Source organism: Cyprinodon variegatus, unplaced genomic scaffold, assembly GCF_000732505.1.
Source record: "Cyprinodon variegatus isolate N-32 unplaced genomic scaffold, C_variegatus-1.0 Scaffold460, whole genome shotgun sequence".
Taxonomy (NCBI): Eukaryota; Metazoa; Chordata; class Actinopteri; order Cyprinodontiformes; family Cyprinodontidae; genus Cyprinodon; species Cyprinodon variegatus.
Genome location: NW_015150913.1, coordinates 613439 through 631909, shown reverse-complemented (window position 1 = coordinate 631909; position 18471 = coordinate 613439). Strand labels below are relative to the sequence as shown.

General features: G+C 36.5%; 1 protein-coding gene across 2 annotated transcripts in view; it reads right to left on the bottom strand.

Moving 5' to 3' along the window:
• Positions 1-3560: 3560 nt before the first annotated feature.
• The window catches only part of mapk8ip1 (mitogen-activated protein kinase 8 interacting protein 1), a 49189-nt gene continuing 34278 nt past the window's right edge, over positions 3561-18471 (bottom strand). For both annotated transcript variants that reach the window (XM_015389460.1, XM_015389461.1), the window contains exons 5-12: positions 15801-16895; positions 14489-14564; positions 12796-12968; positions 11605-11708; positions 11331-11447; positions 10748-10818; positions 10446-10544; positions 3561-6825 (exon numbers count right to left, since the gene is read on the bottom strand). In XM_015389460.1, the coding sequence (XP_015244946.1) occupies positions 6753-6825; positions 10446-10544; positions 10748-10818; positions 11331-11447; positions 11605-11708; positions 12796-12968; positions 14489-14564; positions 15801-16895 (1808 nt within the window). In that variant the 3' untranslated portion in view covers positions 3561-6752. The remainder of the gene's footprint in view (positions 6826-10445; positions 10545-10747; positions 10819-11330; positions 11448-11604; positions 11709-12795; positions 12969-14488; positions 14565-15800; positions 16896-18471) is intronic.

Genomic DNA, 18471 nt, shown 5'->3' with positions numbered 1-18471 from the left:
TCAATGGACTATGATAATGTTAAAGCTGCTATTTTACAGAAATATGAAATTAACAGCGAGACGTATCGGCAGAGGTTCCGTTCTCTTCACGTGGAACCAAATGAGTCCCCCAAGGAGCTTTATGTTAGACTTAAGGAACTGTATAGTAAATGGGTTCAACCCCGAGATAAGACTGTTGAAGAAGTAAATGACATCATAATTCTTGAACAGTATTTCAGAATGTTGTCTCCAGAACTCCAAGTTTGGATTAAGGAACGGAACCCAAAAGATGCAGCGGAGGCAGTTTCCCTGGCAGATGCCTTTGTGGCAGCCTGTAGGAAGACTCAACCATGGGCTTTTAGAGCTGCAAAAAGGGACTTTATCCCAAGTCCAGGTAACACCAGTCAAACGGGAAATGTGAGTAAGCAGTTTGGAAAAGAGAAATGTTTTTCCCCAGTCAAACAAAATCTTTGAAAAAGCCCATCTGCTATTTGTGTGGGCAGGAGGGCCACACAAAGACCATGTGTGCTCAAAATCCTTCAAAACTCTCTCAGATGTGTTTTGCATCCGGAGAGAACAAAGTATTTAACAGGAAAAACCAGCCACTCATGGAGCCTACTGTGGAAATAGATGGGCAGAGGTTGAAAGCCCTGATTGACACAGGAAGCAATCAGACATTGGTGCAACGCAGGCATGTCGCACCACATAGTATTTGCACCTCAGAAACAATACCCATCTGCTGTGTTCATGGGGATGAAAAAAACTATCCAACAGCAAACATTTATATGAGAGTGCAAGGACATGTTTACCTGTTTAATGTGGGTGTTATGGATGAATTACCTTTTCCTGTTGTTCTGGGAAATGATCTTCCAGTTATCACAGACCTAATTAATGCTTCTAAAAGTTTTATCAGGCTGAAATTGAAGAGGGTCGAACTAAAGAACACAAGTCTTGTGCACAGCGCAAGTGAGAAAAATTCAAACATACCACAGCCTCTCCTATGTTACCTGAACCTGAAGTACAGTTAGACTTTGAAATTCCTGAGGATATCCGTGAGCTACAGCACCAGGATAAAAGTCTGGCAGACCTTATTAAGAGAGCTGAGGAAGGTGGAACTGCAGAGGAATTTCACATGCAAAACGGCATCCTCTATAAGAGACATGAAGGTGTACAACAGCTTGTGTTACCCAGAAAAGCCAGAGAAACTGTGTTAACTTTGGGCCATTCAATTCCCTGGGCTGGCCACTTGGGGAAGCATAAAACAATAACAATCGCTTAACCACTGTTGAAACAAGTGTTCCCCTTGAAATCTGTCAAGGCTAAAACTGTTGCTTTTTGCCTGGTTCGTTTTTTTTTCACGAGTGGGGTTCCCCAAAGAAATATTGACTGATCAAGGAACAAATTTTATGTCCAAATTACTGAAGGATGTATAAACTGATTGGCATTAAGGGATTTAGAACCACCTCATATCACCCGCAAACTGATGGACTCACAGAGAGGTTTAATCAGACTCTTAAGAACATGCTTTGTAAGTTCATCAATGAAGCTTGGTCTGATTGGGATCAGTGGCTCCCATACCTCTTGTTGGCATATCGGGAGGTACCCCAAGCCTCTACCGGGTTTTCCCCCTTTGAGTTGCTTTTTGAGCATGAGGTGCGAGGTCCACTGGCCCTTTTGAAGAAAGGGTGGGAGGGGGAAAAGCCTGAAAAAGAACCTGTCAATATGAATTCTAATGTGTTCCAGAAGTTGGAAAAGATGACCTCATTGGCTCAGGAACATATGCGTGTCTCCCAGCAGAAGCAAAAATCCTGGTATGATCAAACTGTCCGTGACAGAAGTTTTGAACCAGGTCAAAAGGTATTGGTACTGCTACCTACCGATGACAGTAAGTTTCTGGCTCGGTGGCAAGGTCCATATGAGGTTGTTCAAAAACTGGGACCCACCACCTACAAGATCTGTACTCCGGATCAGAGACGCAGTACAAGTGTTTTGCACATTAACCTTCTAAAGGAGTGGGTCTCAAGGCCTGAGGGGAAGCAAGATGTATTTTTCATCAGAAGTGTATCTGATGAGGAGGTGGAGGAACAGTACCTGCCGCTACCATCAGCTTCTACTCTTGATCCTATTGTCCTTGTACCAAAAAAGGATGGTACCATGAGGTTCTGTATAGACTTACGCTATTTTAATTCTGTTTCCAAGTTTGATTTGTATCCAACTCCCCGTATTGATGACTTGATTTGCTGTCTTGGAAGAGCAAAATATCTGACCACCATTGATCTCTCTAAGGGTTATTGGCAGGTTCCCCTTACCACCAGGTTACGTGAGCTGACCGCTTTCCGGACACCTTGGAGTCTCTATCAGTCACCGTCATGCCTTTTGGGCTTCATGGAGCACCTGCGACCTTTCAGAGACTTATGGATAAGGTACTGGATGGTTTTTCAGACTTTGCATCTGCTTATTTGGATGATATTGTCATCTACAGTAACAGCTGGGAGGACCATCTGCAACATCTCAAGGCTGTTTTTGAGTCTCTTAATGCTGCAGGTCTTACTGTTAATGCAACTAAATGCACCGTTGCCAAGACGGAAGTTCAATATCTCGGACACATTATTGGCAATGGAGTCATCAAACCGCAGATCCAGAAGGTTCAAGCAATTCAGTCATGTCCTCTGCCACAGACCTCTCTCTGCCACAGAGACAAAGTCACTACATATTAACTTCTGGACAAACCATCTTATTGAATGTATACTTACATCTGGAAAGCATCCATTAAAAAAAAACAAAACAATATAACTGTATTTTTCAATAATTGGAACACATTTTTAGAATGCCTAAAAAAAATCTAACATTTGGGAGGTGATGCCATGCACACTTCAAAAAACTAAAACTAGATTGCCAACTTGACCTATATATCTTTTACTTCCCAATGTTATCCAATTAACCCAGTAAGGGTTAATTACTGTTTTCTGAATCAGCTCCTGGATACTAAATACACATGCTATCATTGGCTAATTTCACCCATCCACACATTCCCAGTTATTTCTTTAGATTGATTCCTCTTTAAATGAATAAATTATTGCTTTCATCTTTTATTTATATTTCAATATCACTATAGTCAAATATTACTACAACCCTTAATATTTCTGTAGTTTTTTTTTATCAATAACCATAATGTTATCCTGAATATATCATCCTTTGGGGCTGTTTGCTCGTGGGTTGGCTGCTAGAGAGGGAGGGGGGACATTGTGAGATCCTCAGGGTGGGGTCCTTGAGCTCTCTCCACTGTCTTCTATCATGTCGACTGCCACCTAATTAATTATATACTTTTGTTGTTGGTTGTTTTCCTCTTCCCCACAATATGACAAAAAATGCTTAAACCACACAACATTGGAAAAAAAAAAAATAAAAAATTCCATTTTGCTATGTCCCAATATGAGGGATGCATAGAGTAGATTACATTTGGAAACCTCTACTGTATTTCCTGTTGCAGGAAGCATCAAAGTGAATGTGTCAATGTGTGGTTTAAACAAGGTAGTGTACAGTAATAATGACAGGACCCCAGAAAAATCTGCTTTGATCGTTTTAAATCAAGAATAATTCACAGCTGAAAAGATTTTAAAAAAAGTTAAATGTCACAACACACTAAAACATTACAATATATTCTTCATAATTACAAATATTACATAACTATTTATATATGGCATTTTTTGTACATCTCTTGTTGTTTCAACTGAATTAAACCTGTTTTCTATGACTAGCTCTTGAAAAGTAAGTTAGGGAAAAACAAAGTCGTGAGCTCACCATGTTGGCAAAATAGTAAATAAAAAACAAACAGCTCAGCACAGAGAAAAAGTTGAAAGTTGTACTTGAATCATGTAACTGTTGAGCTAAACAGCAATTTTCAGAAATCTTCGGTTATTTATACTTCTTTTGCATACATTTGTCCTTTTCAAAATAAACAGTACATAAACAGATGTGAAAATTAATCAAAATAAACATGATGAATAAATGATGGATAATTGTCATTTTCCTGTTAGTTCAATAATCTGAAGTCAAAAAAAAAAAAAGTGGTAATCTATTAGTTTTACAAAGTGCAAAACTGCAGCGCACAAACTGAATCTGGTGGAATCAGATCAAAGTAATTTAAGTTAAACATAAACAAACTAAAGGTATTTTTGTTAGTTGGACTTCCTCATGCTTACCACTGGCACTCAGTGTTGTTGAAAAGGTTTAATCTTTCATGCACCTGTCTGGGCAGAGTGCCATGTCATGTATGCAGTATCAGTGAGTTCCTGGAATAATGGTTAATGTTCCTTCAAACAAACCTACATATACATTTAGAGTTGCCCTTCTGTTTAAATAGATTCCATTGCAAAGTTGCAAAGAGAGAAGAAGAATGTTTTTCTTTTTGATTTACTTTGACAGATCCACCTTTTACATATACTTGAGAAAGACTGCTTTGTAAAATATACAAAATATACTGATCTGAAAAGTAAAATTAGGGATGATGTTAAACATTTTATTTTGCATATAACAAAATCAGCTCTAGTCTTGCTTAAAAAAGGTTAAATTAAAAAATATATAATATTTTGGTTTCCTTTTTGACAACCAAGGCGCCTCACACTGGCTGTGTAATTTCATAAACAAACTTAAAAACTATTTTTTTTTTTTTAAACTGCCTTTTTCGGGTGGTATTCACCTGTCTTTGAATAAAAATATATGTGTAAGTTTGCGGTAATTTCACATTTGCTGAACAAAATAGAACAAGCAAACAGAATATATTAGGTATATACAGAATGGCTTACATGAACCTTACTTCTATTCCATCTGAGACTATTTTCTACCCCTTTAAGATGGTTTGTGGCATTTGCACTCCAAATCCCATGTAAGGATTGTAACTTGGCAATTGCTGTTTCCATGTAAAACATATAATCGCTTAACCACTGTTAAAACTAAAGTGTGTATTTTTATTGTACCTTTTGTACAGTACTGTCTTCCATCTGACTATTTAAAGGTTACCCTTTGTTGTTTTACAGAAATGGGACTTTACTCTGTTTTTTTTTTTTTTCCATCAGATATTTCCAGAAAAAAAATAACAACTTGTTCTTGTATATGTCTTTCATGAAAGCACTTGCTGACAGTGGTTCATTGTATTACATATATGCTTTGTCTTTATGGGAGCACTAGGGAACATAAGCATATGTCTTTGGAAACACACTTCTTAAATCTTTTTACCCTTTTTTCCCACTCCATGTATCCAGGTTTTAGATCTATCCTGGAGAGCAAAAGAGTTGATTACCTTTATCTTCAGTTATATTTTATAACAGCCCCAGATAGGTTAGCCATCTTTAAAACTAACAAAGTAAAGTACTATAATATTATCCAATTTTCCCAACATGAATAACCGGGCATTCTTATGGAAATAGGTATCTCTACATCATCAGAACTTAGTAGTTTTAGATTAGTTTAAATTCAATGTAAACCAAATACAAACACGTAGCTGTCAAAAGTTAAGTACCTGGTTCCATATATTTTTTGTAATTCTTAACATCACACAGTTTAGCCCAAATAGGTGAAAAAAATCTGTTTCGTGAGATCTATTAACAATTGTAGAGCAAAATGCAATGTAGTGCTTTGAAAGCCAGTCACCACGAAACACTTCTTAATAATTTGCAGTTGAACATGTAAACTAAATACACTCTGTGGGAAAGTATGTTGACTCAGAATATTTACAACTATTGTCTAAAAGAGGCACTAACTAGTAAGGTTAAGCTTAGTTTTTGTGTTTTTGCTGCCACTTCAATTAAGTTGGGTCACATCAAAGAAAAAGAGCCGAGTGTGTTTGAAATAAAAAACAAAGCTTTGAATTCACAGGACACAAGACATCTGTTTAACTTTGCTCTGCAGTGTTAACCAAATCACTTCGTTATTGTAGACAGTGTATTTTACTTGTTATAATTTAAGGTTAAATCTTTCTTTGTTTTTGGTACCACTACTAACCTACCGATGTTGACGATTATGCTACAGACTGCAAAGTGTGAAAGCAGTGTCAATGAGATTTTCTGTCTCTTCTGGATGTACAGTTCAGCTAGTCTATTCAGTTTGAATGGCTAGTGTGTCTGAAGGAGTGTGAACAAGCAATAATTGACCTTTAATTCTCTCTTGCAGCAGTTAGATTTATTTTCCCTCTTGATGGATGAAGGATTAATGTATTTCCTTCTCCATTCTCTGAATCTTTTACTGTAACTGGCTTTAATACCTCAAAGAAGCAAATGTATACCCACTGATGTTATTTCACCCAATGTAAACTTTCAATTGTGTTAAGGATTTTACTTCCTTACTACCGACATGGCTAATTAGCTATTAAAGTAACAAAGGGTTATTTTTCAGATGTAACATCCTGTTTTTTTTCTTTTTTCCATGAAGTGCAATTTTATCTGGCATACTCCAGTTCTTCTGTGATCAAGCTGCTGAGATGATGTGACAGGCTAAATATCATTGATCAGGTTTCAGAAACACCTTGTTTGTGCTTTTTACAGTGAGTTGAAGGGTGGAGACTTTGGAAATAACCTCCACCTTTTGACTCACACCATTTGCATAAGTAATTTTTCTCCTTTGGCTCATTTTCATCTCCTGTTCAAGCACAAAGTTAAATCATCATCTCTTTGTTTGTTAAAGCGTTTGTTCTTCTTCTTCGCTTTTAAATATTTCTTCTCCATGCAACTTTATGTTATGATACAGCATATTGTACAAGGCCGTGGTCAAAGGCAGGGTTATTCCAAGTAAATGTCCTCCGTTGGGCACGAGAACTCTACAAACTCTTTGTAGTACAACTGGAATGCTTTTCTGAAAAAGGGAAATGCAGAGAAAATGTCAAAAAAAGACTGTCACAACAAAAAAAACTAACAAATATTTAACACATCATGAACAAACATAGTGCTTTGCAAAAGTCATCATAACCCTTAAACCTTTTAATATTTTGTCACGAGATAACCATCCAATGTATTTTGGTGCTAAACTAACACTGAAGGTCTATCTGCCAGATGAGGAATGGTATCGTAATTTAATGTTACTGGCTATAAAAAAAAAAACTAGCATGGTTTTGAAGTGGAAGATGATTTATTGATGAGATCAATGGAGAATGAATGTGTAGATTCATTTAGGCCGACTATATAAATATAAAGCACCTTTAATTGCATTTCATGTTTAATTTCAAGGTGTTTAAGTGTATTTAATTCAATTCAATTTAGTTTATTTATATAGCGCCAATTCACAACACATATCATCTCAAGGCACTTTACAGTTCAACCAGATCATACAGTCAAATTGATTAAAAGTTTTCTATATAAGGAAACACAGTTGATTGTATTGACTCGTTGACTCAAATACAATCCCTCACACTAAGCATGGTTGTAGCGACAGCGGAGAGGAAAAACTCCTTTTTAACAGGAAGAAACCTCCAGCAGAACCAGGCTCAGTGTGAGCGGCCATCTGCCAAGGCCGACTGGGGTTCAAGGAGACAGAAACAGAGATACAAAAAGCAGCTGTAAAAGGCGGCCCCGTCGAGGAAACACACAGCCAGGTAGACGAGCTCTGAGCCAGCTCCCATGACAGAGGATGAAGAGAGCAAATCAAGCCAATCACAGTCAGTGAAACAGGACTACACTGGAAAAACAGGCCGATCTCCAGCATCTATAAACAAAGGTGTTCATGGCAGCAGCACAGCTGATATTTCTCTCCAGGATGGCGTCACAGCCAAACAGGAACAGACGAGGCAAAGCTACATATATATTTACAAATATATATAAAAAATATTCTCTACCCAATAATACATTTCTCTAGTCTTGAATCGTATTTAGTGACATTAAAACATGCCTTCATCTCCTGACATTTCCCACTTTTGCAGAAAATATTGCCTTAACTTGTAGGATACAGCCATAGTCTTCAAGATGGCTGCACCCAAGAAGTATGCACATATACACACACACACATATATATATATATATATATATATATATATATATATATATATATATATATAGAAATAAGGCCCATGATGATAATATAGACTTTTATTGCATTAAAATATAGAAACTGATGTAGATTTTTGTAAAGTTTTTTCTTATAACATTTTTCTGCAGTTTTATTGTTCATTAGGTTTAGAGATAAAACTGATTATAAAACTAATATAATAAAATGTTTTTTCTCCTTTTAGGTGAGGTTCCAACTGTTCAATCAAAAATTAACCCAAATATGCCAGTCACCTTCTGGTGACTGCACACTATTTATATTTTTAAAAACACTGTACATTACTGTATTTTATTTATATATTTTTCTAACTCTGCCATTTATTTTGTTATTTTTTATACAATTTTAAGGTCCACATTTATGTGACCACTTTTGCTGTGATGCTGAATGTCTATGCTATTCAATTCTATTTATATAGGCTACTTATGTGACATTGAATTGTCATTTACTTCCACAGTTTGGGATTTACTGGCTCTATATATTTTTATCTTTGCATGTTAAAGATAAGCGTTATGATAAAATAGCTCTACCGCACAATGACTGCAGTGAGGATTGTGTATTTAAGGGACACATGCAGTCAGATATACAGTATCTGATGGAGAGTTTTGCATGCAAGAAGAAGAGCTGCATTCAGGACTTTATTACCCATATGCATTTTCAGCAAAATACGTGGGTTAAAGTTGTGTAACAACTTTAACATCTGTTGGATTTACAAATTACTAATAACAAAAGGCAAATCAAGCCTCAGGCTGAAATTCACTTTCAGAGAGAATGAGGATTGTTATTGTCACAAGTATCTGTTCTTCTGATCCAGCCTTGTCTAGGATCCCGGACTAAGATCTGTAACTATAGTGGAAATAGATAGAGATGACATGCAAATCCCAATTCACTAACAGCCTCAATTCTTATCCTGTATGATGCCCCAAGCTTAACTGAAAAAGTGTTTGCCTCATGTATGACTTCTTATTTCTCTGCATGTTTTTCACAATAGAGTCACAGTTGTCACAGTTGCATGTGACTAAACTCATAGTTGAATCGCATGCAAAATAGTCAACACTTTTTTCATGTAGATTGTATCTCCTAAGAACCTTGGAAAAAGATGAGTAGTAGGTCATGGGAAAGTTATGACTCACTAGTATCGAAGGACACAGCCATAAGAGACTGGGAAAAGAACAGCATTCTTTAGTCCAGTATGTTTGATAGAGCTTTAAATGGTATGATGTGAACTGTAAAACTGAATGTAAATGTGAAAAATAATTTGGTGAATGTTTTAGTAAGAATACAGCCTTCCGCTTTGGGTCATTTAGGTATAATAAAAACTTGACTATATTTAAGCTACTTTTACAGGAGCAGCCCTGCTTTACCATTACAACTATGCTTAGGATTTAACACAATAATATAAAATATGAGTGTGACAAAACACTGAACTTTCTGACTGCTGATGTATGGTGTAAGTAATGGATGCAAGTGATGGGTAGGAGGTAGAGTTTCCAGTATACCGCTCCTACAAAAACGTGGTATAAAAGACTTTATACCACAATTTAAAAAAAACTTTCTTCTTGCCCACATTTATAAAGGTTGGAAACCTACCTGCATGACTTTGACTTCCTGTCGAGAGATTCAAATTCGTTATCAATCCTTGCTGCTATTAATGAGTCTCAATTGGCTTCTCTGGTTTTGCCTGGTCTGTCAGTTTTGGTGAATGGCTATTTTTCAGTAAAACCTTTTAAGTTGTTTACTCTTTCTAAATAAACAGTAGTGTGTAAAATGCTCAGAGGTTTGTGGGGAGTGGTGGCCTATTGGTTAGGGCATAGAGCTTGCAATCCTGAGGTTCTGAGCTCGAGCCGCACTCCCACAGACTCCTACTCTGGAACTCTGAGCAAAAATCCTTAACCCCACGATTGCAGCCCACTGCTCCCCAAAGGGATGGGTAAAATGCAAAGAGTGAATTTTTCCAATGTGAGATCAATAAAGTTCAATTATTATTATCATTTTTCTTTAGTTTGGGATATTGTTTCAAAACTTCCTCAGCTTTTTTCATTAACTTGGAAATGTCAGACAGACTGCTAAGAATTTGTTGTAAGGCAACAACACCTGTACCAACATGCAGCCCCTTTACATAGTAAACAGGCATATTTGAAATCTAAGCGGCTCTACTGGATTTTTGGAGGTTTATCCAATTAAAGGATTATGAAACCATCACTTTTCAGACCTCCACCTCGAAGCTGGATGTTACTTTGAGTAGATCTGTCACCAAAAAAGGAGAAATAAAACCCCCCAAAAAGTACAAAACATTGTGGTTGCAATAAGACAAAATCTGAAAAGGTTTGAGGGGTATAAATACACTTTTGCAGGCACTGAAAAGCAAATTGTTTGGCACAAGATTAATCTAACATCAGTACTAACTCAAATGTGTTTGGCTGCAATTAAAAACTTACCCAACTGACTCAGCAATAGGTTTGGTGGAGTTTTCAGACACAAATACATGACAGGCAAATCTCTGATCTGCTGGGTGTTTAGTAATAAAACCAAAATACCTGCAAACAATAAAAAAAGAAGAAGAAAATATTTAAGAGTGATCAAAATCACCTGGGTCATTTTCATTATGTCTTTATTTTCAGGTTTAATTTCCATTTTTTTATTGCATTTTGCTCTGATTGTTCAATTCGTTCAAATGCAATGACATCTAGTGGCAACTAAAATACTTCACAGATGGACGGCAAGAAAATGGAAAGCTTACTTGCTGTTTTTAGGATGGTAGCCACAAAAAGAGACATTCTTTAATTGGAAGAAATGACTGCATTCGTTACTCTGTGGACACAAACAGCAGAGAGAGAATAAAGCTCCTGACGTATTACTTGTTTTTATTATGTTTTTTTTTTTTGTTGTTGTTTAGACAAACTTCAACATTACATTAGATCTGCTGAGTTTTTTTAAAACTGAGAATTGATGTGAACTATGGACATCTTGGACCATGAAGAGAACCAATTAATAAAAGATGCTGTCATGAACTTCAAACTCGTAAACATAGAATATCAAAATGATATGCACTGTGTATTTGTGTGGAGTGTATAATTACAACAAATTTTCCGACTGAATGGTGACTCATGTTGGTGTTCTCAAAGACACTTGCAATAATGTACAATTTTGTGGGAAAGTAGAAAAAACCTCACAATGTCAGGACAAAATATTTTCACTATTCTGGTATTTCTTTTCTTATGTTGTCAACTGTTCCTTACTTGCTGCTGATGTCCAAATGTGGGAAAATGTGGTATTTCTAATTTTCAAATAACATGCTAGTAAAGGACCAGTAAGAGTCTTACTCCGTTGCAAGCATAATAGTCCTCTTGAACCGCCAGTTTTATTCCTTTGACACTGATCTCCAGGATGCAGAAGGAAGGTGGGTTAAACTTGACTGTCATTCGTCTGTTGTTAGCAATCTGTGGGGCAAGATTAATATATAAAGTTTAGCATTTATTTAAAACCTAATCAAAAATTATTTATGAGTATGATAACAATTAGGAAAACATTTTTTAATCTAATAAAGTGGTACTAGTGAGTTTCTTACACAATCATATAAAAAAAGGTGCTTCCTACCTTCTGCATCGCTGCACAGAGAACATCATTTCCTTTATGATAGGGCACCTGGACCGACCCAAGGAACTTCAAGCGGTATCTGTCCATCCACTCACTGCTTTTCACTGCAAAGAGAAACATTTTCATTTTTAGACCATTTAGCTACAGTCGACTCAGTTTAGAGGATCAGCAACCACAGAAGCAAGGCCCACATTATCTATTTCTAAATTATATGACATTTTGCATGGACAGCTGTATAGTTTATGTGTTCAATTATGTAAGAAATTCCTTCTTTGCTGTAATGTAAAGAATAAGGCAGAACATGATTAGGACTTAAAGGCATAACCTGCTGCTGTCTGATTTATTTTTACTTTTCAAGCACTGCCATCTAGTGGGGATTCATACAGGAAGAAAACAGAATACGGTAACTAGTAGGCAAAAATATATGAATACAGGTTGAAGGTAAGAGGAAACTACACATTTAATCCACATTTTCTCTGTTACTTTGATGCAATATCTACTCTGCTTGATTTGGAAAAATGCCCAAGAAAAGTTGGATTTAAACTTTACATTACTAATTTGCATTATCACAATTCACTTCTATTCACCATAGGGAGAAAGTCATATATTTATCCTGAATTAAAAAAGAATAATGTCTACTTTCTGCTTGTAAATAAAGTTATATTGATTCAAAAGTACTTTATGTCTTTTTGTCTCTTTGATTTTTATATTATTGTGTATAATGTCTCTTTCTGCACACATTTAAAATTAAAATAAAATCCCCAAAATAAAAACATGCATACATTACCGGCATTCATATTTTACACTAATGCTATTTTAGAACCTTACAAAGATACCAGAAAATAAAAGAAAAGAAAAAAGTTGTTTTTCAGCATATAACACTTTATAAAAAAAACAAGCTCTCTAAATATTTTTTGCAAAAAAATATCAGTAATCAGACACTGAAAGAATTACATTAATGCAACACTATAAAGATTTTTTTCAATGGAGTGAATGGTTGTTGGAAAAGAATAATATGAAAATATACAGCATGGTCACAGTCAGGTTGTTTGGTGATTTCTGTAGCAAGATGTTGTTATTGAACTTTTACGACTGATTCTGACTCTTATTGTAGGTGCTCTGTGCACAGTTTCAGTTACAAATCTGTTTCACTGATATCAAAATATTCTAACATAGCAGCCATGTCAGTACCTTTATAACATTCTGCGTCCTTGTTCACCTCTATGGCATAGTAGGCCGGGAAGATCCCATGAGCCCCAGTTCGCATGTTGTAGCCCTCGTACCAATAATCCTCTCCCTGAACCTCCACCAACAATGGGTCATCCACCTCCAACTCGAGCTCATCGTCATGTCGAGGCACAAACCTGTTGAGAAATATGAGACCTTTACACAAAAATGTGGTTTTCTTGTACCTTTGTCCCTGTAGGATATTCAAATTCTACATTTAACAACAAACTCACTATGGCAACTAAAACACAGCATATCAATGTGGGGGATGCCACACCAGTTGGCTGAGCTGTGGTGGCCGACAGAGATACATTATGTCATTTGAGTAAGTATATGCCTCAATTTTTTGCAAGTGGAATTTCACCGTAGAAGGATCGACTTAAAAGAGAAGCTGTTATTTTCCGTTTGCAACCATCATAGCTGCAGCATACCTTGCTGCCACAGGAGGAAATGAGCTTTAGTGAGTTTTTGGCAAAGTCTGCACAATATGAGAATATTTTATCCAGATTTCCTCAACTTTTGTTACTAAAGACATTCAATATAATGTTTTCTGATAACAGTTTCGTTAAATTATTCCTTTTTTTTTTTCAAGTGCCTTTAAAAAGCTAATTAATTAGATAGCCTTAAGTATGGTTTAATAGCCAGCACTTTTACTAAGACATTTATTTTATTCATTTGGCCTACATGTACATTTCCTTCAGCAAAAGATCCAATGAGCACTTTGAACCGTCTTGCCATTAAAATGTGCACAATCATTAAAGTTGACTCTCTCTTTAAAAAAACAAGTTAACTTAAAGAAATACATAAATAATAAATTCAAGCAAATCAATCTGCATTTATGTACATTTTTTTGGGTTTCCTGCATTCATCCTTTACCTGCCTGGTCAACCAAAAGGCTTAGACACTAAAAAGTTATGGGATGAAAAAATTTTCCCAAGTACTTTTACAGACCATATCAGTTTAAAAATGAATCCCTTTAATGTTTGATCACATAGTAGATTCAAAATGGGTTCATAGATCATCTTAATGGAAAAACTTTTTTTTGATCATGTCAATTAATGTGGTTAATTAACATGGCGACGGTCAAGCACATCTCCTGCTAACACAACATTGACGGCCTGGCTAGGAAGCCTTTACCAAAGTAGTGATATCCTATTAAGTTGTGTGAGGAAAATGACCCCCCACCCGCATCATATGATTGCCTGCTTGATAAAGATGCTCTTGTTCTCCTGACTGTGTTACTGTTCTTTTGGTGGCTGCATCCCACTGCCTGGAACAGCCTGAGGATTCAGTGGCAGCTGGAAGTCCCCAGTGCGAACTAGGGGAATTGGAGTTTTTTTTTTTCTTTACTAACCAGAGTCCTTATAACATCCTTTGCAGCCTTTGCAAAATGGCAGCAGAGGTCAAAATGTGAATGTATGCTGAATAATACAAAATATGGAAGTTCATTTAATCATACAAATCTAAAAAAAAAACAAAAAAAAACTGCAAATTGAATAGTAATATAAGTAAGAAATGCATTTGCTATTTCAACAAAGTGCTGGTTGATAAAACATGTGGCAATATATGGATTGGGAAAAAAATGACAAAAAACTTTCAGGATACTATAAAGATTACAAACTAAATGTATGATGATAAATATATCAGTCTGCTTTACCTGTATACTGCTCTGTGGGTCTGATCTTTCTCTTCCCCATTTATAATACAGGAATATAAGCCAAAGGACTCTGCACCTAAAATACCATAAAAGAGGTCAAAAATATGAGGAAAACTGACATAGAAGGACAGACTTAACAGTCTGCACTGTCATCTTTTATTTTAGACTGTCAAAAAATATATATATATTTTTTTTAAGTGAAAGTCTACCAAAATCCAATGTAAATTCAATCATTTTCAAGAACACAGAAACTGAAGAGTCCATAAATCAAATTAATAATCTATAAAACAGATTAACCATGTGTATTTTGACAAAGAATCTCCTGAAATCCCTTACTTCACGCTGTACTTTGTAGATTAAGTGCTGTGACACTAAAAGGTTTAAAAATGCAAGTGGTACAAATAACAGTAAACTAGCACCAGAGTGCAGTATAAAATCTAAAGAAGCTTTAGAAACACAAAGCCCAATACAGATATAGATATAAGTTAATTCATTAAATACAAATTTGGAGAAGGAAACTATTTATTCCTAGATGATACTTGCTTACGATGCATGACTAAAACTGATAGGTTATTAAGCCTGCAGTAAATTCTCAAGTTTTATTAGGAAATTGATCTCTGCCTGATTCAGAAGAATTTTTTGCACTCTTTTCATAGCGCACAAGTTAAAATCAAATATTTTCAACTGTCTTTTGAATGTCTTAATGCATTATGATAGAACATTTTCAAGCATAAACAAAGCAAAGCCCCAACATATTAAAAAATTGTTAACGCATAACAAATTTTTACTCTAATTCTGAGCCACCATTGATCTGTTAGGTGTTTGTTTTTACTGCAGGTATGTTTTGTAAAAAGAAAACTATTTAGAAAGAAGTATCCAACACAAGTTTTAAGCTGAAACGTAAATGATTTCAATTGAAGCTGATAAGATGATAAATATCTATGCAGAAAGAAAATATGTTATATTTTAGTGTCTTTCTACAAGCGATCATTTATTTCAACTCATTTAAAAAATATATTATTACCTAAGGGGAAATTAAACGATTAAGTAGATCTATCAGCGTAGAAAAGTTTCTTTTCATCTTAATTAGGGAGCATTTTCAAAATTGTCTTAAGGAAAAGTATTTAGTTGAAATCTGCACAGGTAGTTATGGCCAAAATTTCTCATGGACATTAATGACGAATTAAAAGAACCTTTGAAAAACAGATTCAAATAATTTTAGCAGTTTGAAGAATAATCTATTTTAACCATAAAATACAATTTCATTTAAAAGTTAAAATTAGAATTTAGGGTAATGACAGAAGTGACTTACTAGAAGAGCGAGAATGACCGTTCATAAAAACATTGAGAAACTTCTTGGTGAAATGCAGGTCTTCTTCAGGTGTTGAGTCCTCAGATAGGCAAGCTGTGGCCTCCCTCTGGGCCGCTCCTGCCCGTGGGTCATGGTCCTCATCTTCATCTTCTTCCTCATACTCCTCTCCGATGGCTGACTCATATGGAGAGGAGACGCAATTATCGTAGACTGTGGCCGAGTCACTGTCATCGCTGAAGCCTTGGTAACATTGTCTGAGACTGACGAGCTCTAGCTGAGCATGTTCATCCACCACTAGTGTGTATTTCACTGAGTCATATGTCAGGCTGCTGGCTTCTGAGCTTATAGTAGTCCTTAGAGGGGCAGGTTTATCTCCCTTTCCTTCCATCTTTTTCATCTTTCCATCCATCATTATTCTGTCTACATCCTCATCCTCTCCACAGTAGCTTTCATCTGTTGCATCCACATATTCTACTGATGACCCAGGCCTCAGCATGGCCCCTGCTCCTGTCCCCTTTAAGCTGAGGTCTAATGCAGCAGTGCTAGGTGGTGTGATGAGAGACTCTACACAGGAAGCATATGAAGGTGGAGGTAAATAGAGCTCATCCTCCTCAAAAATGGAGGGGTTGGTCCGGTCTGGGAGGGGCTGATAAGGTGGTGGTCCCTCTGTATCGGAGCTTATTGACATGCGTCCTTGTTCAGTCTGCTGTGAGAGAAAAGGTCTGTCCTGAACATTTGGGGGTTCCAACGATTCTGCTGAACGCTGCACTGGAGTCAGATATATCTCCTCTGTGGGTTCCAGATGAACATCCGTTTGGTAGCGAGTCTTGTCCCGGTGGCCCAAGCTGTCCTGCTTACCCGCAGGGTACAGAGGAGCTGGTGTGTAGTTCTGTGGAGGTGGAGGTTGGGGCGGCTTCTCCTGCAGCTTAGAGCATGTTGCGGCTCCCGAGCTTGAGCTGTGCGAGTGCCCAGAGGTGTGGCCGTGTCGGCAGGGGGCGTCCGTGGAGGTCCCTCTGTCTTTGGTCTGTGCAGCGCCACCCTGCACCTTATCCTCGTCACTCAGACAGCTGTGCTCTCGTGGCGGAGTGAGATCACCTACAGAATAAAAGGATGCAAAAAAAGCAATGCAGAAAGCCACACAGAGAAACATGGAGATACACAAGGACATGCAAAAGCCAGGCACACAAACACAGCAGGCACACATTACGCAGACATAAAGGAATGTAGAGCCATAATTACGAATGGACATTGCAGCAAATGCACAGAAATAAAAGCAGAAAGCAAAACAAGTAGAAATGGTTAGGTAATGTCAGGATTATACTGATAACCCCCCCTCCACTCATCAAATTCAGAGCCGGCTGTGTTATGTCACCTGTTACGTCATAATCCATCACCAGTAAATCAAAGCATTATAATAATAATCTACATCATTGATACAGTATTGACTTGTGAAGACAGAACACTAAAGGTTCAGTAGAGTTCAATCACCTGTGACAAGACTGGTGTACAAATACTGGCTTGTGAACTTCTGTTGCAAGTGTCTCTCTAATTCATCCGTATATCTTGTCAGCCTACCAAAAAGTAAAAGCTCTGACAGAAAATGTCTCAGATTCATCTCAAGTTAAGTTCTTTAATTTTTTCCTTGAAATAAATAAGACATATATGAGAACAGATACATATCATTATTATAAGAGCTTCTCTGTTTATTCCAATATTGCTCAAATGGTAAAATATCTGACGAATAAAACTGCATCTAACCTTGAACTATTATCTCCACCATAAAACCTTATGGCGGCCAAATCACGCTAAGGTGACCCCATTCTCTAGCAGGGATAGAAAAGCTGGCTACAGTCTTTAGGAAAATGGATGGTTGAAGTTAGAAAAGCCTTAAGGATATTTATAAGGATATTTAGTCTTGAGAAAGAAGGGTATCTTCAAAACATTAAACCAGGAATAGATCAGAAAAAAAGTTACATTTTTTCTTCAACTCTTTGACTTGAACTACAAACAGATAATTATCTGCAAACGCATTTATGATGCAAACTCTAAAACAAAATATGTCCCAGAAAAGTGCTCCACACAAAAAATACTGCAATTACTAAAAATAAGCAAAAACCTAGTATCAATAAAAGCGAATGCAAAGAAAAAATACAGCAAGCACATATATAATGCAGCACCAAAAAAATGCTGCAATCACAGAAATAAAATGATGCAAATAGCAAAAAGAGCTGCAAACTTGGTCTAAAAAAAAGGAAGTGCTCCAGACCACTAGTGGGAGTAAAACAAAGAACAAACTGTAACGGATTAAGTAAAAGTAATACCTACACATATTAATTTATAAGTGAGTTTTTATAGATATTGATACATAGATAATATAGAGATTCGTGCATACCATTGAGGTATGAATTAATAACTTCCCTCTGATATCATTGATAACCACAATCCAGTCTGGTAGGCGGCGGTAAATGCACCTTAAGTTGGTTGCCATCCCCCAATAAGAAACATAAGAAAAAGAAGAATGTAATGCCCGGGGCCAATATAGTTTGTTCTCTTTTTAACTCCCTCTAGCTGTTTGGAGCACTTTCGCTTTGTTTCTTTCTGTTATTGCAGCATTTTGTTTTTGCATTTGTTTTGTTGATTAAAGGTTTTTTCTTCTATTTTTAGTGATTTC